This window comes from Mustela lutreola, chromosome 11 (genome assembly GCF_030435805.1).
Source record: "Mustela lutreola isolate mMusLut2 chromosome 11, mMusLut2.pri, whole genome shotgun sequence".
Taxonomy (NCBI): domain Eukaryota; kingdom Metazoa; phylum Chordata; class Mammalia; order Carnivora; family Mustelidae; genus Mustela; species Mustela lutreola.
The window spans coordinates 13,829,081-13,854,054 of record NC_081300.1 but is presented as its reverse complement, the minus strand read 5'-3'; the positions used below and the strand labels follow the sequence as shown (position 1 = coordinate 13,854,054).

Below are 24,974 nucleotides of genomic sequence, written 5' to 3'. Positions count from 1 at the left end.
CGTGGTACATGTAGGGAACCAGGAGGATCATTTTGCGATGGAAAATCGTGGTAGAGGTTTATCACTACTGTGCCGCTGGAGCATGAATAACCCACCAGTTACAATAGTAGAACTTTTTTCCCCGCACAAGGGTAAAACACCATCTGTTTTATGTTGTAGCTAGAAGGAACTCTGCCGCCGATGGTGAGGGCTCGGGGATCTCTTGGAGAATCTTCTGACAGCTATAGACACTCGCTCCAGAAAAACGAATATATGGGTCTATGCTATTTAAGGGGCTTCACAGAACCCTCCTACCCTCAAAGAGAAAAAAGGAAAAGAGCCCATTTGCGGGCCTCCTTTATCCTGGGATGCCTTTTCTTCTTCGCTTCTGCCTCTTTATTTAGACAGCAAGTAGTGCTGGCAGCTGCTGTTTGAATTATTTTATAACCCAGGGGTAGCTAGAGTCTGCCCTGAATGGAGACTCTTCTGCCTCGTGTTGAGGATGGCTCCTGGCTTGTTTGGCAGAACAATGTACTTTGATCGGTCTCCCAGGCTTGGTGGTTTTGCTGCAACTATACAAATTCACTGATGTGTAAATTCTATAACATCAGTTCTCAGTCAGGCTGAAAGGAGGAGATACATTTGGGGATTTTTTTTTTCCCCCAAGAACTGATTTGTTGGTTTTTTTTTTTTTTTTTTCCTTTCGAAGACCTCCACCTTAAGATTTCAAGGAATTTCCATAACTAAATGTTTAGTCCTCCTGTTCCTTTGTAGAATTCAATTGCTTCTTTCCGTGGTTGATTTTCTATCTGTTGGTCATAGAGACATACAGAATGCAGGTTTCGGGAGCTGGGGGCGTGGGGAGGCCACAGCTGAGTGTGGCAGTGACCGTGTCCTGGTACCATGGCCAGGGGCAGACCAGTTTTTCAGCGAGTGACACCAGGAAGGGGATGTTAGCCACTGTGTGCACATGGTCAGCAGCTGCTGGAAGGAAAGAGTTGCCTAAATTTAAAGAGATCTTTTTCCCCCTTAGTGCCATGCAGCCAAAAGCCAGACCTGTGCTCTCCTACGAAGAGTTAAAACAGTGCCCTAGTCTGGTTTTCATTACCGTTTCTTTCTCAACCGCTAGGCATGGAGGAAAGGAGGGGGGAAAGTGTGTCATCAACTAAATGGTGTTAATTTGCAGAAAGTTTACACTGCTTTCTCTTCTCTTTCGTCTGGTGCTTAGCCATGCAAAACATCCGTGGAGAGTCTGCCTGCGGATGCCAGCAAGAGGGCCGAACTCATTCTCGCCTGAGGAGAAGCAGCGGCCAGATTGGTTTTTTTAAGCTGTGCTGTTCTCTCCATAATTACTTCTACATGAACAGGCCTTCTGGTTTCTGGTCAAAATAGCACTTTCTCATCATTGCTTTTATGCCTTTTTTTTTTTTTTTATAAGAGTGTCATTATTTATGTTCTATAAAATCTGTGAAAGACTGTGGAGCTTGGGTGACAGATGAGAGGGAACCTAATCCTGTTTGATCTCCTGAAAGCCACTGGAGGTGGCCTTTTTGGTTAGGTTTTCGTTTTTTATTTGTGGGTTATTTAAACACACACACACAACCAAATCAAGCGGTTTCTGAGAAAATGACATGATTGGGCACTTCCTCAGTAGGGAGGAATAGCTCCTGGGCTCTCAGCATCCCTTTGAAGAGAAGGGTGGCACTTCAAACAGTTCTACAAGGGTAACTTTTAAAAATAATATCCACTGTTAAAGCTATTCCAGCAATGTTATAACCTTCCAAGAACAGTGAGAATTATGCAAAGACCAATAAGGGGAAAACATGTGTTTGGCTATGTCTTATAAAACCATTTCCTAATTTACATCTGACATTTCTGTCCTGAGGACATGATGGCGGCCACCTTGGTAATAAATCCTTTCACCTGGAGTTTGGAGAATTCTCACTGTATCCAGAAAAGTAGTGCATGGGAAAGAAAGAATCACTTCTTACAACCAAGGTGTCTGCAGTGGCCGGGGACTTGCTTTTGGCTCCTGAAACCACTTTCTTGCGTTGGCCACTTCTGAGCTGGAAACAGGTGTTTATCTACGGGGTCCACAGCAGTTAGCAATGAACAGCAGCGTTCTATTTGTTTTTCTATCACATCTTTACTGAGGGTCTACTGAGCCCTGGAGACTGGGAAACCCCACAAAACAAGTACAGATTGTTGGGACGCCTGGGTGGCTCAGTTGCTTAAGCAGCTGCCTTCGGCTCAGGTCATGATCCCAGCGTCCTGGGATCAAGTCCCGCATCGGGCTCCTTGCTTGGCAGGGAGCCTGCTTCTCCCTCTGCCTCTGCCTGCTATTCTGTCTGCCTGTGCTCTCTCTCCATCCCCCCCTCTAAGAGAAATAAATAAAATCTTTAAAAAAAAAAAAAACAACAAGTACAGATTGAGGTCAGGGAATGGACAACTGAAGAAATCAGCAACTGGAGACAGCAAGGCCTCAGACAGCCTGCTGCCCCTTCCCCTCGGCCTAGCACCCCTCCCTCCCCCCCTTCCCCACCCAGCCCCGCTTGTCACCCCACCCCTGGGCCTGCTCTCTCCTCCCATCCCCCCACCCAAGTTTTGGCCAGAGCCAGCCCCTTTTTCTAAAGTCATGTCTCACCTGCCTCTTCTGCTCTTTCATGTGTTTCTGCTTGTGTGAACTGCCTTGGACCCACACTGTCCGCTTTCCCAGAGCGCCCACTCCTCCTGTCCTTCAAGTTGCTGCTCCAGTGCTACTTCTGAACCAGGGAGGGCAGGTGTGCTGGCTGCGTGGGTACCCTCCCCCCCCCCCCCCCCGCTTCTGTGCGCTTTCTGTCTTTCTCACTGAGCCATGCTGGTGCACGCCTTTATCAACAAGGGGGCTCTAGGTAGCACACCATTCAGTGGGAATTCCCATGACCTTCTCCACACCTGATCTTTCCAGTGTCTCCAAGGCAGCTTAGTCACAGGGTGTGAAGCTCATTTATTCAGCGAGTCATGGGTAACTAGAGGAACAGGAGACCATACCTCCTTGTCTGTTCCCTAAACTCACTCTCAGCCTCCCGCATCTTCAGTCTCTTCTGGTAGCTGGAGGCCAAGCAGGGCATGGCAGGACTGGCATGAGCTCTCCTGGACGGACCTCAGTCTCCTGGGTGGAGGAGGCAAGGTGAGCTGCTTCATGCAAGAGGCAGTGACACGCCAAGGCTGATTCCTGGGAGCCCAGGGCACTGGCAGTTGAAAGGCACTGCCTGACCCCGTGTCTCCCTAGCCTCGGTAGGTCTCCCGTCCCTGGGTCCCCCTCTCTTGAAGTAACTATCTTTGACCATCCATTTCCGTCCTGAAAAGACAGATAAAGGTTCTCCTACCTTAATTTTCTTCTCTTTCTCTCCCCAACCCCCAAGCAATAGGCAATGCTCTATCTAGTTCTAAGTTCCTTTTCTTTCTTGCTGGAATGCCATCCACGAGCTTGTGTTTTGCTTTTAGCTAAGTACTATAAGGGCTTATTTGGTTATTTGGTTATTATTTGGTTATCTGGCAATATTCATTGGTACTGAAAGTCCGTGCATTCTTTCAAAATATATGAAAAAATATGTTTACTGGATACTTTAATTCAGTCCTGCTTGCTTTCTTTCTGTTCTAATGGGGCTCGTTTTGGAAGAGTTTCATTCGTAAGCCATTCTAAGTAACTTTCAAGCATGATTCAGAATGGAACTATTAAATACTTCTTCCCTTCCTTTATCATCATATACTCCGTTTCTTCCAAATGCCTAAAACAGCACTTGCATTTCCATAAAAAGGAAAATCACATGAGAAGCATATGGGTTAAATATAAAATAAGTTTTTAAAAAATTCCAAAAGAACTCAGTGTAGCCTGGGTAGTTTGAGTGTATTTGTGTATATTTTTAGTTCTGTTCCTTGGAAGAAAAATCTACATGACAATTGGGTGGTTTTATTTGCTATAGTTCATGTGATTTAATATTCACACGTTATGCATTTTAAACAACATAATAAGCTTTTGGGAAGAAGAGTGTGCATTACCTTGCTTAAAAATGTGAATTCTCTCAGAGATTGAGTTCTTAAAATGAAGCTTGTTTTCTTTGCCCGAGAAAGAGAGACTCCACAGAGGGGCCGTGTCAAGCAAGGACTTAGGCAAGTGTAGACCTCTTTCTGATTAGGATGGACACTTCATTTGTCCATTGCTTCTGTGGACGTCAATGCTGTTTTTAACCGTCTCGAGTCACCTGAAAAATTTGCTAGTTAAGTTCCAGTAAGTCTTAATGTAAACCCAACCGACCCATTTTAAATGTTAGAAATTCTTCAAAATTTCTGATTTCATAAGAATCCTCGTGTCATTCTGGCTCTCAAATCCCACTTTTAGGTAGCTTCAAATACAATTCCCAGTCACCTTGTCTTGAGAGACGAGGAGACGCTGCTCTCCTGACCCCGTGCCTGTGAGGCCCGTTCCTCGTCCGACTGCTCTGCTGTCATTACATCGACGCCATCGATACTGATTTCCTCTGTTCATGGTGTGTCAGAGACCCTCCAGGGTGCCACAGGATGAGGGTCTGGGAGAGCTGACTACTCTGGCTGAGTGAGGGGCTGTGGCCAGGCCAGGCCCAGAAGTTTCCATGGGCAGGAACGCTAAGGTCTGTGGGAGTGATGCCTACCTTGGCCTGTGAGTCCCCGCGCTTCCCCCAGCGGCCTCCAGGAGGTACTGTCTTCACTATCCCCGGTTCTTTGGGGAGGAAAGTTCTTTCCTTCATATACCTCCAACCCTGTCTTTTTCTCAAGTGGCAGTGAAGTTAGAATCAATGCCAAGGGCAGCCTACCAGGGGAAGGTGTCAGAAGGGCAACCTTGGCCTCCTGGAGGCTGACTAGACTAAAAGTCTCAGGCCTTTGTAAGGCATCTTGAATAAGCCTCATCTACACCTTCCTTCCCTTTTCATATTTCCCCTTACCAGCTGCCAACAAAGGCTGGGCCCCTCCCCAACCGCAGAACAATCCAGGGCTTCCTTGGCCCTCAGTGGAAAGAGTTACCCCTTTGGGGCAGATACCAACCATAGAAGCCATCCAGCCGTGCCCAAAAGGAGACCCCACAGTGCCTGCAGGATCACGTAGCTTGCTGACATGGGGACCCGCTGACTCGTCCTCTCCAGTCTGCTTGCCTAGCCCTATAATACCTTTCTGTCCTAAAAGCTAGAAAGCGCATCAGAAGGAATTATTTGCTGTTGAGAAGGACGGTTCAGGACTGAGGTGTATACAGAAGAAGGCTATTACCGACTCATTCTAAACCTTGATCCACGCCCATGCCACAGGCAAGTCATCGCTGACTTGTGTGAGGAGAGAGAGACCATGGGCTTTAGGACAGAACCATATGATGAGGGTTCAAACCAGTGACCATCATAATGATGAATCAGTTTGGCAAAGAAAACCAAAGTTGCTTGGATTTCTGGAGGAAAATGTCCTCTTGGTCTTCAAGACATGTTGAGATCTTCCAACAAGACATGCATTGAAAAATAACATTACTGCCCGGCACATTCTTCCCATCTGTCTCCCTGGGAGTTCCACCTGCCGGGAGACGTAACGGCATCAGCGCGCCTGTGCCTTGTTGTCGGCAGTTTCCCAGCATTTTCAAACCCATCACCTCATTTGATCCCTACACCGTCCTGCAGGCAGGCTTTCTTTCTTTCTTTCTTTCTTTCTTTCTTTCTTTTCTATCATTTAACAGGTGTTCCATGCTGCTCTGTGCGGCCGCACCTGCCAGGCTAACAGGGCTTGCAACTTGATCCTCATTTCACAAACAATCAGGCTGACATCTGGAGAGGTTGTTAGATGGCTTGTCCCAAATCCCACAGCTAGGGCGGGCCAAGCAGGACCAGACCAGAGCTTCCAGACCCCTGCTCTCTCCTCTGTCCCTCCCCACGTACCCTGCTGGACTTGGACAGCCGCTGAAACCTCATCCCTTTAGTCAGCACTGAGTACCTTCTGCTCTTTAGAGGCCGCAACACTAGGATGACATTGACATTACTAGATGACTAGCGGGTCAGTCTGCATTGGACAAGCCATGAGAGAAGAAGGCTCTTTGAGAGTTTCCCTTCTTAAGGCAGTGGTGGAGGCGGGAGCAGGGAGAAAGAAGTCAGCCTGGAATGCCCCCATGCGAAGTAGCCGGGAGCTGGTGTTTGCAGTGCAGCCAGCCCGGTGTGGGGGGAGCTCTCAGTAAATTCTGGATTGGGAGCACTCACACCTAAGGAATACCCAGGCCCTTCTGCTCCCACTTGGCGAATGGCCGTCCTTACTAAATCCGTGGGTGTTCCCTGCCCCAGGACTGTGAGCTGATCCCGTTGAAACTGGTGAGCTGGTAAAAACAAGTCAGTTTGAAAAGCATGAGAACTGTTTCTGTGAAAACCGTTCAGTGCTTCTGGACTATTCAAAGAGTGAATCCAAAATCTGTTTGCTGTGGAAGCTGAGGTGGGTGAGACAACTGTGAACATTGAGGGAAGACAGCTCTAGAAGGATTCTGCACTCAGACTGCTTGGCAGGTGGCTTGGTTCTCATTGCACCCTGAAGAAACCAAAACTCGAGGCTGTAGGCAAAGCATCAGAGGTAGCATTGATACCATCCTAGACTTTTCCTCAAAGGGACGAGCCTCAGTGCTACACCAGAAAGTTGGTGTCAGTTGTTTCCATAGCAAATAACAAGTGGCTTGAGCATCAGGGAACTATATCAAAGGATCCACGTTTCACTGGCCCAGGTAGATAGCCTCTGTGACTCAGTGTCTTCCCAAACCTCGAGTTCTGTATTGGTACAGAAAGTCAGATTCACAAATACTTCTGCAATACTGAAAGATCTCCAACTTAGAAGAGGTTACCTCCAAAATGAGTCACACTAAATTAAAGCATCGATGTGGGGGAAGACCCCAGAGCAACAATCCTTAGAGCTGCCAGCCACTTAGTACCTGCTACATCATTTCCAGAGCCCAGTGAAAAATGAGAACATGAGGTGTCCATGTGCAGAAATTAATAAGTCCAAGATGATGACAGCAGAGCATTAAATCAAGCATGGCCTTCTGAGGGTAGGGCGCCATTAACCACACAGGTCACGTGCCCCTGAAGATGGCTCTGCTGCCACTTACTGTCACTGGCAGATCAGTAGAACTTTTTTAGGAACTCCAGTCTATGTCAGTTTACTACTTTCATAAAAGTCAGCATGGACGGAATGCACTCGGACTTAATCGAAGGACGTCTTTGTCATTAATTTTACCTTGAGTTAAAAAAAAAAAAAAGAAATGTGAAAAAGAAAATTGCTTTAAGGGGCACCTGGGTGGCTCAGTGGGTTAAAGCCTCTGCCTTCAGCTCAGGTCATGATCCCAGGGTCCCGGGATCAAGCCCCGCATCGGGCTCTCTGCTCAGCAGGGAGCCTGCTTCTGCCTCTCTGCCCACTTGTGATCTCTGCCTGTCAAATAAATAAATAAAATCTTTAAAAAAAGAAAATTGCTTAAAAAAAAAGATTTTATTTTTTTATTGATACAGAGAGAGATCACAAGTAGGCAGAGAGGCAGGCGGAGAGAGAGGAGGAATCAGCCTCCCTGCTGAGCCGAGAGCCTGATGCGGGACTCCATCCAAGGACCTTGGGATCATGACCTGAGCCAAAGGCAGAGGCTTTAACCCACTGAGCCACCCAGGCACCCCCAAAAATAAAATTGCTTTTAGAATCTTACACTCCTTCTAGATACCTTTTCTTTACATCCTAATTGTCAGGAATTTAAAGGCCTTGTTCTTGTCCATCTCCACCATTCTGTCTCTACCCTAGCCCCAAAAGAATATTCTTGATCCAGTCTCAGTCAAAGGATTCTGAAATGTTTAAATATATCTCAGGCGAAAAGTTTTGAGTTCCATTTTCGATGAGAAAAAAAAAATAAGAATATAGATCCTATGGAATATATCAAAGATATTGTTTGCCATGAGGCAAATTGGCATGGGATGAAATTCTTAATGTGCGTAATTAAACAAGATCTTGATGTGCAAGATGATAAGAAAAAATGGGCTTTGACTTGAGCTCAGACAAATTGAAGATTCTGGCCAGGAAGAAGGTCAGCAACAGTGGATTCATGAGGATGATTTGTTGGGAAAAAAAATTTTAATTAAAATGGGGGAGAAATCATATGTACCATGACATAAGTGGATAAATCTCTGTATGAAGAGGATGAAGAAGATGGGAGATTAAATTCAAAGCCATAAGCTAATCACATAGTGGCTAGCGAAGCCCTCTGTGTAGCTCTCCATTCTACTGAGACCAGCAGAACCAGAAGCCAGTGATGTTCTAATAACAGACTAGGGGAACTATATGCAGAAAATCACACCTTTAAACAACTTTTTAAATTGCTGCTTTTATTTTAAAAAAACATGGTATGTTTCAGTTAGAATAGAATGTTGATGGTATCTTCATACTGTTGTTAATTTCTCACTTTGATGTCTGTTCACTAACTAGTGATCTCTCCACTGGGAGGACTTCAGTGTCATGGCGTCCACTCCTCCAGCAGCCGCCACAGGAGAGGCCCTGGTATCAGCCCAGGGTCAGTAGTTGCTGAGTTACTTGGAGAAGTCATTTACACATCCCATGTCTTGGGCACCTTTTAAAACTTAAAACGCAAAACTTAACATTCACATGGATTATTTTTAGTAAAGGGCCATATGTGTTGGCTGATGATAGTTTTTTTTTTTTTTTTTCACATTAACCTCATGATCTTAACTTCCACTCTCTCAGTCTTTAGTGTGGAATGGGAAATTGTAGAAATTTGCAAAGCAAATTTGAGTGCAAGATCCTTCTGTAGTTTTCATGTGTTTCCTTTTTTTCAATAGTTCTCTTGTCCATGTCACCGTACCAGTTCAGCCATTTGTGGATATTGTCTTTTGTTTTGCGTTGAGTGACTGACTCACTTTTATTTGGGTCCTTGCACTCACTTGAGTTTTTACAGAAACACTTCCCCTCTTGTATCACATCTACATCTTACCACGTTAGAAACTAGATAGTTAATTAGATTTCCTAATGAGTTCACCCAGTGAAAACAGAACTGAGAACTAACTTGGTAACTGGTGGGAGAAATAAGGCACAGACAGACTAGAAAGTAGAAGACTCCTAGTGTAGAGTACATCATATGTTAGGAGCACTTGCTGATAAATTCCAAAGGATGTGGAGTGATCCAGCTAGCCGGTGAATGGAAACACTAGCTGGCCTCCTCCATGTTGCTGGGGGGCTTATTAGGCAAATAAATCCCCACCACCATCTTGAAATATACCCCCTACAACTGCCTGTGACAGAAACAGCGTGAGTCATAAATCTTTCCGATTTGTCGCTCACACGTGACATCTGTTTTCATTTAAAATCCTTGTAGTTCCCTGGGTCACTGGGTCTTCATCTCAGCTCCTCTCAAGGCACCTTGTGGGTGGAAGGAAGTCTCCCCAATGGGATTTTCCTGTAGACTGTTGGTATTTTAGTCAAACTATCCAAAACTTGCCTTCCAAATATGGGGGAAATCTCTTCGTGTGGAGTAGTGCTAGAAAGCTAATTTGTATAAATTATTATGAAGCTGGGTCACAGTAATTGAGAAAAAAAGATGAGGACGTTAACAGTGAGGAGCCATTTTGATGTTCCCCTCTTCTCCTCAGAATGAAAGATTCTGTTTCTGATACTGAGTGTTGGGACATTTCTGCATGTGCTTGGTTGATAGCATTCATTTTCCCCTTGGACATTTCTAGATACTGGTTTTTAAAATAGAAGAGTAATAAGAGTAGCGACTTCCCTTGTTGAACTTTGTATTTGTTTCCCAAAAGGTTCACCAATTAAAGACTGATCAAATCAAATCTAGTCACCCACAAAGAGGTGATGGTAGAACCCCATAGGGACAAAACACACCTCAGGGTTCAGAAGGAAAGAGTGATTTACAGGATTTCTTTTCTTCTAGTTTAGTCTTATGAATCTCTTTTGTTCCAAGAGTTAAAGGTGTTAAGGAAATTGATTTAACCTCTGCTAAATACTGAGCCTGGGTGGACCCATGGCCCTCCAGGGCTGAACTGGTAGGGACCTCCGTGGAAGGTTCAGAGGTGTGACAGTCTGGTCACAGGGGAGGCTGGGCTCCTGGGCTCCAGGGTCCTATCAAGCAACAACCTTCCCTCCAGCAGCGCGCTCCCTCACTGAGGCCTCCGACCGCAGCCAGGCCACTGTCTGTCTGCCGCCTGGGGATCTCCGCACGCACACCTTTTCCCAGGTAACGGCCGCACCTGTTACAGCCCGACACCTGCTGTGCTCGCCTGCCGGTGTCGCGAGTCCCGCGTGGCAGACGACGAAACTGGAGCATGGCCCACAGTCTTGCTTCTCTTTCGCCTTCTCCCCCGCCCCCCTCCTCAGCCGCAGCGCGCCTGGTGAGCTGACACATGAAGGAACCGCTGGGAGCGTCCCTGCGCGTTGGGACGGTGTCGGAGGGGACGCCGCTGCTGGAACAGCCTGTTCCCTTGGGAAACTTCCCTCACAAGACCAAGTTCTCACCCAGAACCGATGACTCACCTTCTGCCCGTTCTCTCTCCTTCTCCCCCTGCAGGAAATGTGACTGGAAACAGTAACTCCACGTTTATTTCCAGCGGGCAGGTGATGAACTTCAAGGGCGACATCATCGTGGTCTACGTCAGCCAGAACTCCCAGGAGGGCCCGGCGGGGCCGGGCAGCGGCGCGGGGGAGCCGGTGGGCCACCCGGTGCAGGAGGAGAGCTCGCCGCGCTGCGACTCGTTCGCGGGCCTCGGGCCGCGCTTTCCCGACCCGTGTGCCGGCCTGGACGCGCGCCCGAGCGGGGGGCTGCAGGAGCGCGGCGCCCCGGGGCCCGACAAGGCCTCGCGGCCGGTGCAGGAGCAGGGGGAGGCCGAGGCCGGCGCGGCAGGGGCGCGGCGCTGAGCACCCGGGGACCCGCAGCGGCTCTCGGCGCCCCTCAGAGCCGCCTTGCCTGGGGGTGAGCGCCGACCTCCGGCCCGTCCTCTGTGGGCACCGCAGGGGCCGCGTCCTGGAGCCACGCGCACCTGCCCCGCGCGCGGACGGGGGCGGGGCCCTCGCACCTGCGCCGGGGCGGGGCCTGGGGGGCGGCGCGCACCTGTGCCGGGCGGGGCGCGGCGGCCCCCCGCCCCCATCTGCTCCCCGACGACGCTCCCTCCGGGTACATCCGCGTGGGATGACCCGACGGTCAGCGCCCGCGTACTCTGTAGAATCGGGCACTTTTCAAACACCTGCATTTGTTATGAGCATTTACTGATGCCCACAGTCACGTATCAACTGATGACACAGGTACACGGCGCTCCACTTTTACCTCCTTTCGGGGTTTTCGGTTTTCCTCCGTCCCATCCTATTCCCCATTATCATTTCATCATTAGTTTGTCTCTTTATGGCTCATGTTTTAATGATTGTTCTCTTTGGGTCTGCTTCCCCCCCCCCCTTGTATTTGTATTTCATTTCGGTAACATTTTCTTAATACTCTTCCCCTTTTTGTTTGGACTATGTAAGGGTTTTCTTGAAATTCTCCTAAGGGTGCTGGTCTCCTTTACGTATTTTGTGCACCCCTTCTTGAAAGGTTGCCCGGATTTTGGTGATGGGGTTTTGGGGTGGGGGCAGGGAGGTCTGTACTAAGCACTTTTGGTGAAAAGGCCTGGACTGGGAAGCCTAGAGGGAGGCTCAGGGAGCAAATGGAAGGGCTTTTGGTTTTCAAAAAAAAATTGTTGTGTTCTCATTTTCTTTAAGGGAAACCCTATTTTTTGTGTTCTCATTTTCTTTAAGGGAAACCCCATTTCCCCCCCTGAATGTTTCTAAGTTTCTGTCACTCTGCAGGCAGACGGAAGTCGTACTGGGTCCTTCTTTCCCCCACCCCCAAATGGCTCATTCCTGAGGGGAATGTGTTTACTCCTTCCAGCAGAGGCAATCACCTACTTTGGTAACTAACTTTCTAAAATCCGAGTTGGTGCAGCTTGGCATTCTTATTCTTGATGTCTCTCTCATAAATACATGGGAAATAAACAGGACACGGGATAGCCCGAGTACAGGGTGACAAGCAGCTGCCAGGAAAGTTCAGGAAAGAAGGGATGGGGCACCTGGGTGGCTCAGTCAGTGAAGCATCTCACCCTTGGTTCCCACTCAGGTCATGATCTCAGGGTCTCCAACTCTGCTTGAGATTTCCTCTCCCTGTCTGCCCCTCTCCTGCTCGTTCTCTTTCAAATAAATAAATACATAAATAAAATCTTTAAGAAAAAAAAAAAGAAAAGAGGGATAAAGCCAAAATGTTAATTTGCATTTTCTTTTTCTAAGTAAGAACCACCTAAGTGTATTTAGGCAATAGACCCTATTTTCTTCCTAAATAATTGTGCATCTGTAATTTAGTCTTGTAGAAATGGAAAACATTTCTGCTATTTTCCTTGTTTAAAAACCAAATCCTCATATTGTGAATTTAAGAAAACTTATCAAAGAGATACTTTTCTCTAAGATCAGCTCTCTCGTGAGGAAACACACAGCGTGAGTCAGATTAAAAGGAAGGACCTGACTTCTTCCATCTGTTATGGTCAGTGAGTATTCTCATATACCAAAGAAAAGTTAAAATACCTAAACATATTAAATTAATTTTGTGGTTCTGGTAGGTTTTAAGAGTGCTAATAGTGGTCAGTGTCCAGACTTAAATGGCCATAGGTGCCTGGCTGAAGGAATGATCTTTGGTCGCTGATTTCTCCCTACTGGTGGCAGATCTCTTGGAAACACTGAAATAATAGCGATTATGATTTTTTTGTTTTTGAGAGAGAGGGAGAGAGAAAGTGAGAATGATTGGGGGGGCAGGCCAGAGGGAGAGGGAAAGAGAATCTCAAGCAGGCTCCATGCCCACCGCAGAGCCCAACGTGAGCCTCAGTCTCACCACCCTGAGATCATGACCTGAGCTGAAATCAAGAGTCAGATGCTTAACCAACTGAGCTGCCCAGGCGCCCCTCAATTATAATTTTTAGTGGAGGAGCAAAGGCTAGCTCTCTAATTTATGGGACTCCTTAGCTTACGTAAAAAGCTGCAGGAAGTAACCGCATTGCCAGGATGATTAGTTTTTGGGAATCTACTGTTTGTTCTGCCCATTTAGTTAACATCCTTCCGAAGAGACATGTCATAAAAATGGAAGAAACTATTATACATTTTGATATGGAGTGTGTTTAACAGACAAAATATGGTTCGCAGAGTAGAATGCTAAGCTAAAGACCCAAGTTTCTACTGTGACTGGAATCATCTCATGGACCCTATTTTCACCTTTCTGTACTTTCCTATTTCTTTTTATAAAAAAGCACTAGCGATCATTTTTGACACTTTCCTTACCCAGAGGTAACAAAAGGATGCTACAGTGAATGTTTAAGTATCTTGAGCTCCTTAAATAAAAGGTGCTAAATAAACACATTAAGAATCTACCTTCAGAAAAAGGTAGTATTCTTTCCCACCCTGATCCCTACGGTCGATATTGATCCAAAGACAATTAAGTGGTAGAAATCTATGACAAATAGAAGTCTGTGTCTATGTGTTACAGAGACGTATATGACAGATGTAAACAGAATAAAATGAAGACAATAATGAAAAATTGTTTGGGGAATGTGATAAAGAGATTATTAAACTCAGAGTTCACCATAAAAAAATGTTTTTAAATGGTTGTTTGAACACGGCTCTTTGCAAAATAATGGATGTGACTTATTTCTGCTCTCTGTGGTCTGCTATCGTGTCAGATGTTGGTTATATTGTTTCTTTTCGGTGGAGCCCTCAGCAACAGAGTTGGGACAGAAAAGGCTTTGCTTTGACGATATATCTACTGTTGATCTCCTAAGAAAATTCTTTAAAATACAGGTTGGCTGTGCAGCGAAAGAGTGGAAAGGGAAGTGGAGTATAGGGTCTCCCGCTCACATTTACCTCTGCTACCTGAAGAAGGCAGAATGCATTTCTCTCTCTACCTGTAAGTGCAAAGAACAATTTGAATGTCATGTCCTGGAACCTTCCTGTGGTAGGAGGAAGGGGTTTCTGCACCCCAAAACAGTGATTTAAAGCAACCACCATTTATTCTGTGGGTTGGTCCCACCTGGGTGGTTCTGAGTGAGCCTGGTAAGGCTTGCTTACCCATGTGCAGGCTGGCTGCTGGCTGGCTGCGGTTAGCAGGGGCCAGCCTGAGCTCTCCCCATGTGCTCCCTCAGCCTCCCAGCGAGCTAGTCTGGCCTTGCTCTCTGGTGGTGGCAGGTTTCTGAGAGAGCAAGCATCCCAGTGCTCGCACTGGTATTCTGTGACTTCTGCCACACTCTGTTGGCCAGAGCAAGACACAGGAGCAGCTCAGGTTCAGGAGTTGGGGGAGACAGAGCCCCAGCTCTTAGCGGGAAGAGGAGCAGCGTGAAAGAGGGAGAGGGATGGATGCAGGAAGGGGAAGAGTGAGTCCCTTTTACCATCCGTCTACACTGGAGTGTTGTTCAGAATAAAATGGTGTGGAGTAAAATGCTCCCAGAGCACATCTGGGAATAAGAGAGGGATGTTCCCAGCCCGGGGGGTGCTTCCATCTCCAATGATCACATTCCAACAGAGAGACCCCCACATCCATATTTAAGGACTGAAATTCCTTCCAAAGCCAAATATCCATGGTCGGGGTCCTGTGTCGACTGTACTACTGCATTCCAGCGGCACAAGTCACTGAAGAGCAACTACTGCACAGTCAAGAAGACTGTAGAGGAACCTGGTATAGAAACAGATAAGAGATGTCCCACTCACCCTTTATGCTCATTCAGCAAACCATGGTGAGGTATTGGGCAAAAGAGCGAGCTTGAGCGAGGGTTCTGTCTCTGGTGGAAGAGGCATCATTTTGAAACATTGGCTCTTTGACAGTCTCAGGATGCATGCCTCCCCTTGGCCATCTGCTCCGGGGAGCTGGGGGGTGCTCTGGGCACCAGTCGCATAACCCCCTTTGAGGGGAGGAAATAAGCATTCAAAGGCCTAAACATTCAGTTGGTGAGTCATTGTTTTTATTTATGCTTGGCCCTGAGCATCCCTGAGAAAGGAGGTGAAGCGGGCTGGAGAGTCCCAAGGCATCTGGGGTCCTCCTAGGGAGCTAGGGAAGACTTTGGGTGTTGCTCTACCCCAGGGCAGGAGAGGAGCTGCTGGGAACAGAGATTATCTGAAGAATTCCTGCCACAGTTCGACCCCCACCCCACCCCTACCCCCAACCGAGGCCAAGGAATGAGGCTGTGCCGGCTGGTGAACAGACTGCCCTGCGAGGACTTGAGCCTTGCCAAAAAGAGGTGGGGCCAGCAGCGGGCACAGCATGTCAGGTGGAATCACTGAAGACAAGGCCAGAGGTGCAGGGGGCCACAGATGCTGGAGACCCTGGCCCGATACCCACATGGCTGGCCCCACTAAGGAACTGCCTCCCTTGGGGAAGTAACCCAGAGTTTCCCAAGGTTTGAGCAAGGGGAGCACAGAATACATTTCTGAATGGAGAGGGACACCTAAGCGACCTCTGACTGTGATCCTCGATGATCCCCTTCAGCCTGGCTTCTCATGCTCTTGGGAGCCTGACTGTCTGTCTGTCTGTCTGTCCATACTCATTCCTGCACGGTTACCTTGATCCCAGGTATCAGGGCGAAGTTGAAACTCCTGCTTAGTTTGCATCTCTTTCCTCCATTCTCCTTAGTAACACTGACATGCAAGAACACTTGCCCCAAAAAATCTTCACTTAAGATTTTCACTAATAAGATTACCAATAGCATAAAAAGTTAAAACGACAAATTCCAGGACGTTTCTGGTAACTTCATTCTACCGCGAGGCCCTGGAGGCATCCCCCTGCTTCCCCCCCCCCCCCCCACCGTGTGATGGAACAAATTGAAGAGTCGCAGGCAGACCTGGAGTCGAGATTCAGCCCTGCAGCTTACTGCCTTCCCTCGCACCGCGGCCCTCCTTAGCTCTGTTTCCCACGTGTGTGAATTGAAGATAACCATATTGGTGTACAGCGCTGGGGCAAAGGTGAAATGGGAAGATGGACAGCCACGCACCAGCAGAACTCCTGGAAGATGGTAGTGGTAGAGACCCAGCTGTTACACAGCACCCTCTGTGGTCTCTTACAGCTGTCCATTCCTGGGCACAGCGGGGGCCTCAGACATCACGTCCACTTCCTGTGTCGGGCCACGTAACTATCACTCTGCCCCCCACCTCGGACACCTTCCCACTCGTTGAAACAAGACCCAAGGGGTGCGCCTTTTCCACTGTAAATTCACAAGACTGTGGCAGCTGATCCAAAGTTGTCATTTCCTGACATCACACATGGAGGGAAGGGGGCTTATGCCCAGTAGCCCCCCAGTGTACCGCCTTCACTGGCCAGTACAATTAGAATGGGTGCTGGGGGATAATAAATCTGCCACCAGCTTGGACAACATGGCAATATAGACCCAAGCCCCTCTGGGAGGGGACTGGAGCCCGCCCCTCTGACCCAGGCTGTTGATTTCTTATGGGCAGGTGTAGTCCTGAAAACAGTCTACGTGGACATGAGTCATGAGAAAAACCACATTCTTGTGATGAGACTCTGACAAGTTGTCTTAATTTAGGCAGAGGTAGTAAAACACCTTATCCTAAAATGGAAAAGCAAATTCAACTTACTGGCTTTCATGGTCTATTTCAATGACAAAGAAACCACCACCACCAAAAACAAAACAAAACAAAACAAAAACCAAAAAACCTGTATATTTAAGGTTCTTAAAAGAGCTTTTTCTAAATATCTACTCCTTCAGTGGAAAAAACAAACAATTTTTCATATCAGGTTTATTGAGTTTGTGATTTATATCCAGTAAGATTCACCCCATTTTAGAGATACAGTTTTAGTATAAGTTTTGACAAAAATTTATGGTTGTGTAACCACCACAATCAAGACAGAGACTATTTTCAGTCCCCTAAAATTTCCTGTTTGCCTTTGTAATCAATCCTCTTTGTGTTACCCCCACCTCCTGGCAACTGCTCTCTGTTCTCTGTCCCTATAGTGTTGCCTTTTCCGGAATGTCATCTGAATGGAAGCCAGTTGAGTTTGGCTTCTTCTAGCATAACGCCCTTGGGCTGCATCCCAGTTGTTGGGGGTATCCGAAGTTGGCTCCTTCTGATCGCAGAGTCGTACTCTGTGGGATGGATGCACCACCGTTTATCTACTCACCAACCTTCAGATTCCTTCCAGTGTGGGGCGATGACAAATAAAGTTGCTCTAAAAACTTGAGTGGACGTGTGATTTCATTTCTGCTAGGAGTGGGATTGTGGGGTCATGTAGTAAATATATGCATGGAATTGCAAAACTATTTTTCTGAGTAGCTGGGCCGTTCCGCACTCACATCAACAATGAATGGGAGTGCCAGTTGCTTCACGTTCTCATCAGCACTTGGTATTGTCAGTTGTTTGACTCTTAATTTTAGCCGTTCTGCTAGACGTATAGTGTCTCATTGTGGCTTTACTCTGCGGTCCACGATGGAGCATCTCTTCATCTTTACCTCTTGTTTGGTGAAGCATGTGTTCAAATCTTCTGCCCATCTATTTTATTTTATTCTAGTCTATTCTCTTTTTTAAGTAAGCTCTGTGTCCAGTGTGAGGCTTGAACTCTGAATCCCAAGATCGAGTCGCTCCCTCTACCGACCAAGTCAGCCAGGCACCCCTTTTGCCCACTTTTTAATTGCATTATTTATTATTGAGTTTTGAAAGTTCTTCTGTATTCTGGATACAAGAATATATAGGTATTTAGGGCTTTTAGGGGATTCTGTATTTACTACTGTTTGTGAAAAATAAAGACATTAAAATTTTTTATTTTCTAAAAAAAATATGTTTCAGGAGATGTGTACCACCAGTAATATTTATTCAGAGTAAATGTTTCCACAATGAAAACTCTTTTCACAGTGGGACTCCCAGTGTCAGGGCCGAGAGCCACCCCTTGTTCCGTGGACTGTCACATCCTATAAGGCTTTCTGGAGTGAAGCAGGCACACTTCTAGGGAACACGTTCACCCGTGGAAATTGTGAGTTTCGTGATAAGCATGCCGACGTAAATGTCTTTTTATTGGTTGAGGAAAGATGGAATGTTTTTCTATTGATATTTTCTGATTTCATTATTTTTATATTCATAATACGAAAATAATGAGTGACTGAATAAGAAGAAAAAAAAAGACAAACTCCTATCTTCTCTGTGTGGAAACAGAGAGAGCAGGCGGCCTTGAGAAAGATTGTCAGTCGCCTGAATGTAGGGCTAGACAGTGTCTGGAAGGTAAAGGGAGCTGTTGTCCCCTATAAAATGGGCTTGGTCTGCAGAGCTAGTGCTGGGGATCAGGGAAGTCCAGCAGCCTCCTGAGAGGGTCAGCACCAGCGAGCTTCTTAAAGGATCAGGAGCATCTTAGTGAGGTTCCCCCAGCAGGAGGGACACCACGGGCTCCCAAGGGGCTCTCATGCTGGTGGTGAAGGGTTGGGCCAGACAGGTGGGGGCTCCTGAGGTCCAGCCACCTCTGACTCATCTCTGGAGACCAAGGCTGTGCATGAGCAAGGTGAATGTGATTTTAACCCTGGGGCCTCCCCTCCCTCGGCAGTGCACAGTATCTCTATGAGTGGGACAGAGCTGGACAGTGGCCAGGGGCTGTGACAGGGCACTGCTGAGCTCACAAGCCTTTCTCAATCTCTTGGGGGAGGTATTTGGAAGGAAAATCTGTTCCCTTTGGACCAGTCAAAAAACGAGGACAGTCTAGATAGGGAAAGGCCATGACAAGAGCTAGATGGGGAGAAAGCGTCAGAACCAGGGAGCATCTCTGGCTGCCCTTTCCCGTTCTCTCCCACTATTCCTCTCCCACTACCCTGACCTCTTTTCTGTGGTTGCTCATTCTGTGTCTCTTTCTTTCTCTTTTCCTCTTGCTCAAGCCATTCTCAACTCTCCACCTTGGGCCCCAGGCCCTTGGTGCCCCTCCCCCTTTCCATCCTCCCGTGTGGGTCCCACATTTCTTATTGTTCCCTCAATGACTCCTCTGTCCCTCCCTGCCTCAACACTTGTCTCCAGAACACTGAGAGCCTTCCCTGCCTCGTCTCCTTCCCTCTGTCCGTCTTCCTTCTTGTCCCTTCCTCGGCATCTTCCATTTCCCTTCCCCCATCCCAGGGGGCCCCAGCTGCAGAGGGGGCTGTGCTGAGATCTTCTTGCTAGAGGTTAACCTTCTACCGATGGCTCTTTTAGAACTTGGCCTTTTCCTAGAAATTACCCCATTTGTTCCTCTTGCGCCAGTGGGCAGACCGCTGCACCGCTTGGTGAATGCAGACCCCGCCCTCCCTGGGATGGGCCCCCTCAGACATGAAGGGCAGGGTTTGGACTCCGCCTCACCATTTCAGCCACTGGCAGTGTGTATGGACCCATAGCACTGTCTTTAAATGATCTTTTAGGAAAACAAATAAATAAATAAATAGTCTTTTAGGGGCATCTGGGTGGCTCAGTCTGTTAGGCACCCGACAGCTGATCTTGGCTCAGGTCATGATCTCAGGGTGATGGGATTGAGCGCCATGCCGCCCCTCCCGCATTCAGCAGGGAATCTGCTTGAGGTCTCTCTCCCTCTGCCCCTCCCCAAATTCTCCTGCACACATTCTCTCTCTCTCAAATTAAAAAAAAAAAAAAATGTTTTTCTAAGCCTTACTCCATGGTAGTTGAAACCAACACCCATTTCTGACTGGGTCAATGGCTTGTGTGAAGGTTTCAGGAGTTAGGAACCCACTCTGGAGAAGTCAGGGCAAGCGAGGGAGGGATCTCAGGATGGCAGGGGAAAGTGAAGCCCCAAGTGCTGGAAGGGGGGGACTGTGGTAATTCCAGACACTGCCACTCTGTTCTGCCTCCCTTACCTCCCAGTCTCTCCTCACGACCTTGCTATGTGCAGTGTGTAAAATGTCTACTCTCTTCCCCAGTCTTCAGCTCCCAGATCCCTGCCTTCTCAGCGTCCACTACCCACTGGCCATATAGATATGTGCATGCGTGTGTGTAACATATGAGCTTTGTGTGTGCATATGTACAGTATATGAACTGTCCAGTTTATACATATGACAGGTCCAAATTCCACGAGATAGACTCTGGTCACTGCAACGTAACTACGGAACCAGAGTATCATTCATAGGTTATATGGATCAGCCCAATCAGCTGTGGCCAGGGAGGGTCACTAACACCAGAGGAGGCCACCTGGGATGGTCAGGTGTGTGGCAGGAATGTGTCCAGAAGAGGACGGAGGAGGCCTGGACCACGTGTGCACCCTGACCCAGGTGTCACCCCAGACTGCTTAGGTCCAATGACAAATACAAACACATCAAACACAGGGATGAGATCACTGTAGGAATTTTTTCTCTTCCGATTTCTGCTATTGTTAATGACTCAAGAAAAGATATATTTTTCTAGTTGGAAGTCCTGACAATTTAAGGGTCTTCTCTGGAGAAGCTGGGGGGGAAATGGAGCTATTTAGATAAGGATTCTTTGTGCGTCTTCCTTCCTTTTTAAAACAGGCATTTTTATTATCCCGGTGCTGGCCATGGTTCAGAAAGCAAAGGAAGGATAGAGCAATAATCCCTGATGATATATGAAGCGGCCATAAAATAGAAGGAAATCCTGCCATTTGTACAACATGGATAGACCTTGAGGGCGTTATGCTAAGTCATCTAAGTCAGAGAAAGACCAATATTGTATGCTCTCACTTATATGCAGAATCTAAAAAAGTAAGACTCATAGAAACAGGGACTAGAATGGTGGTCGTGGGAGTTTGGGGGGTTGGGGGGAAATGGGGAGATGTGGGTCAAAGGGTACAAACTCTCAGTTACAAGACCAATGACTTACGGGGATTTAACATACAGCTTGATGACTATAGGTAAAAACACCATACGAAGGATTTGAAAGTGGCTAAGACAATAGCTCTTGAATGTTCTCCCCACATACTCATACAGACCAAGTAGTAATTTGTGAGGGGGCGGAAGTACTAACTAGCCTTACTGTAATAACTTCACAATATATCAGATCAGCATGTTGTACGCCTTAAACACACACAATATTGTATGACAATTCTATCCCAATAAATCTGGGGGAAAATAATTCCTGTCAATAAAAGAAACAAACCTTAGGCCTCGTGAGAGTTCCAATGTCAGGGCCATCAGCACAGCCAGGGGCCCAGGACTCTGACCAGGATCCTTGCCAGATGCTAAACTGTCATTTAATGCAGAGCCCGGGTCCTCTCCACACTGACTGGAGCCTCTGCTCTTGACCTTAAATTCCCATTGTAAATATGTCCACTTGTGGCTGCCGGTGGAGAAGGAGCAACAGCAGCAATCGCTGGCCATTCTGTGAGGGGAAGAAGAGTGTGAGGGAAGACGAAGCCTCCCTTCACATCAGTTGGGCAAACAGCCACCATTTGCTGAAGCGACGTGCTGAGTAATGTACATGCGTTATGTCATATGTCATAGTGTTATGTCATTTAATCACTACAGCAGTCCATGAGGTGACTGTCATTTTGTTTACACAACAGGATAAGGGTCAGAGAGGCTAATCATCTCCACAGGCTCACAAAGCCAGTGTGTGGATTTTGCACCCAAGCCCCAAAGGGTGAGTTCTCGCCCACTTTTGTAACGATCCTGTGGCCAGCCGGTCACGATTATCTCTGTTTTGCTTTCTCTCAAGTGTCCTGTTTTCAGCTGCAGTGAAATGACGTGCATGGAGCTGAGCCAGTGCGGGCGAGGGAAGCCAGTAATGAAAATATCTTTAAAATAGCTTTTCATGATAATCAGATTTAGTTTCTCAGATTCAACATTGAGCCCTAAAATGTGGCATCAGATACCTTATATCCTAAGCATACAGTCTATGGGCCCTATGCCCCCAAAGAGATTCCATTCTTTGGGTAGGGTGATACTGTTTAACCTCTTTTAGCTTCGAGAGCAAGTGTTGATTCATGGGATGTGTCAGAAGGACGATCAAACACCCCCACCCCCCACCCCCGAGCAAGCCCCAGGTGGGCATTTACCCATGACTGCCTCCCACCATGTGTGTGCTTCTGGGCCCTATAGATCTGTGTCAGTGACTGTATATTTATTGCAGTATTTATGATGAGTAATGGAACAGCCATCATGACATAGTTAAGAGATCTTTAAAGTCAAGCAAACAAATATAAATCCGGCGATTACTTGACGTGTCCACATCCCAGGGTCCATGGATGGCATGGACGATCTGGAGACGACGTCCGTGGGACAGAGGAGCTTTTCCAAAAGGGACAGATGGAGGCCACTGTTCTTTAAGAGCATGACAGGTCAGTCATGGGCCCTGTCAACTGAGTGCATTGCCTTCTTCTCAGACAGAGGAAAGCAGGTACAGTGTGCCACCTCGGCTAGATATTTAAGGGCAAAGGACCCGTCCACCCGGCCCACCCATGTTTGCATCGGGGGTGTTCATGAAAGCTTATTCAACATCAGCATGATAATTAGGAAGTCACAAAATGACTGGTTTTTAAATCAGCTTCATGGAGACATTGTAATTGACATGCAGTAAAATTTACCTTTCCCTCATCGACGATTCTATAAACTCTGACAAATGCATTGAACCACGCCGCAGTTGAGACACAGAGCATTTGTGTCATTGCCAAAGCTCCCCCTGGTCCTTTGTAGTCAGTCATCTCCACCCCCCCCACACCCCCGGTGATTGCTGCTCTGTTCTCCATCCTTACAGCTTTGTCTTTGCCAGGATCGATGGAATCGTGTGGTGTGTATCCGTTAGCGTCTGGCCTCTTTCTCTTGGCACAGGGCTTGATTCTGCATGTGTTTGTAGTTTGTTCCTTTTTATTGCTGAGTAGTATTTACTTTACAGTAATTTGTCCGTTTGCCAATTGAGCGACATTTGGCTTCTTTCTAGCTTGGGGTAATGACGAATAACTCTGCTGTAAACCTTCACATACAGGTTCTCGTGTGGACACGGTTTCTGGGCTGGACTGCGTGGTGAGCACACGCCCACGGTACGCCGGTGTAGGAGAGATCCAGTCGCTCGCCATCCTCACGAGCCCCGGATACTGTCCACAAACCGACTCTAGAAACAGTTAAAAGTAGTTGCTAAAGCCTGGCAGTGTTTTGTTACCTAAAAGCAAGGTTTCTATCTATGTTTTAGATCAACCTGAAGAAGTTAATAATAAAATAAAGTGTTTTTCTGGGTAATTGCACCCTTAAATTATGGCTTTCCCCCATTACTATTTAATTAAAACTTTTACAAACATCCTTGATACCCAAGCGGTAGGTAGGATAGCAATTGATCCTATGCTCAATGGGTATTTTTAAACATTCAAATGAGGTGGTATTTTCTTTAAAAGGAAGTGTTCGACTTCCCTAACGTTGTTTTGAAAAGATGGTGAAGATTCCTGTGCTCTGGGGAAAACCAAAGCCAGAATTAGAACAATGGCAACCTTGGGCTGTTCTCATTTCTCTTGCAGGAAATGGCTTTTTTTTTTTTTTTTTTTTTTTGAGTTAGTTGTGTATATTCTACCTATGGATTATCTACTTCCAGAATTATACACAAGCATTTTAGAACACCAACTTGCTCCACATTTGCCTCTAATTCCCACTTCCCAAGCCAACCAATTTTCTTTCCAGTCAACCCAGGCATACTCCAAACTTACATAATGAGCATGAATGCAAATGGAACATAATTAGAGAAATAACTCAGGAATCAAGATAATTACATACACCCACATCAAGACAAATACTAAGACAAAGACAGCTTGAAGTAGTCACCATACTTTGCAGGGGGGGCTGCTGCATCAAGTCTGAGGTTTTCCTTCAGCAGCCGGGGGGGATTAAGAGCAAAATGGCGATGTGTCCACTACAGGGTAGTGGGAAAGACACAGAGGAGAACGGTCTGAGCAGGTTCGGCCTCCTCCCTGGCCTGTCGTCCCACAGCACAGGGAGGCTTCCATGAAGATATTAGCTCACTGTTCTGGTAGAATCTCACTGAACCTTTCAATGACTAGGTAGACAAGCGGCTACCAGTTTAGTCTCACCATGGTTTCTAGAAGTCTTCAAGGTTCTTTGGGTCTGAAGGGCTGTCCCAGGAATGATGAGAAGGCAACTGTCCGTTGGGTCCTGACTCTGAACTACCAAAACCCCAAAGAAGTTGCAAGGTTGACAGTGCAAGTCTTAGGAGCGGCTCTGTGCTCCCAACAGCCCTCAGGAGCCAGCAATAGGAAGTGTTTCCTCAAAGTTTAACCCCAAATGAAAGAGAAACTATGTGGAGAAAGTGGACCTGGGGCTACTATGGGCCAGAGTCCATTTTGTGAAGTTTCAAATTTAATTCTAACCCGTGCCCCATGAAGGAAGTATTACCTCCCATACTTGTGTGTAGCTGGGAAACGCAGGGTCTGAGAAGTTGCTTCAGGCCTCACTTGGGACATATACTAAAATCGGGACGATACAGAGAAGATTAGCATGGCCTCTGGGCAAGGGTGACACGCAAATTTGCGAAGAGGTTGCTTCACTGCCTCATGTTGCTAATTAGGTGGCCAAGTCCTGCCAGGTCTGTCTGGCCCCCAAAGCCCTGTCCTCCTTCGAGAGCCCAAGAAAATATCTGATGCCCGCTTAAATTTTCAGAGAAACAACTGAATATGTTTTTAGTATTTGTAATTCCCAAATATTACATGGGATGTGCAGATATTAAAAATTATTCCTTGTTGGGGTGCCTGGGTGGCTCAGTTGGTTGGACAACTGCCTTCAGCTCAGGTCATGATCCTGGAGTCCCGAGATCGAGTCCCACATCGGGCTCCCAGCTCCATGGGGAGTCTGCTTCTCACTCTGACCTTCTCCTCGCTCATGCTCTCTCTCAAATTAAAAAAAAAAAAAATCTTAAAAAAATTATTCCTTGTTTATCTGAAATACAGATTTTTTTTAAAAGATTTTATTTATTTATTTGACAGAGATCACAAG

The 24,974-nt window shown here is 47.0% G+C and overlaps 1 protein-coding gene, 1 long non-coding RNA gene and 1 other non-coding gene across 7 annotated transcripts in view; all 3 read left to right on the top strand.

The window, feature by feature from the left end:
• Nucleotides 1-11,065, top strand: part of TNFRSF11A (TNF receptor superfamily member 11a) — a 49,525-nt gene extending 38,460 nt beyond the window's left edge. For all 5 annotated transcript variants that reach the window (XM_059139116.1, XM_059139115.1, XM_059139117.1 and 2 more), the window contains one exon: nucleotides 10,577-11,065. In XM_059139116.1, coding sequence (XP_058995099.1) covers nucleotides 10,577-10,923 — 347 coding nt within the window. In that variant the 3' untranslated portion in view covers nucleotides 10,924-11,065. The remainder of the gene's footprint in view (nucleotides 1-10,576) is intronic.
• Nucleotides 11,066-11,775: 710 nt separating this feature from the next.
• LOC131811062 (uncharacterized) lies at nucleotides 11,776-23,097 on the top strand. Its single transcript, XR_009345793.1, has 3 exons — nucleotides 11,776-11,947; nucleotides 13,873-18,043; nucleotides 22,966-23,097. It is a non-coding gene; the product is annotated as an uncharacterized LOC131811062 (long non-coding RNA).
• A 1,331-nt stretch (nucleotides 23,098-24,428) lies between these two features.
• LOC131811964 (U6 spliceosomal RNA) lies at nucleotides 24,429-24,531 on the top strand. Its single transcript, XR_009346203.1, has one exon. It is a non-coding gene; the product is annotated as a U6 spliceosomal RNA (small nuclear RNA).
• Nucleotides 24,532-24,974: the final 443 nt, after the last annotated feature.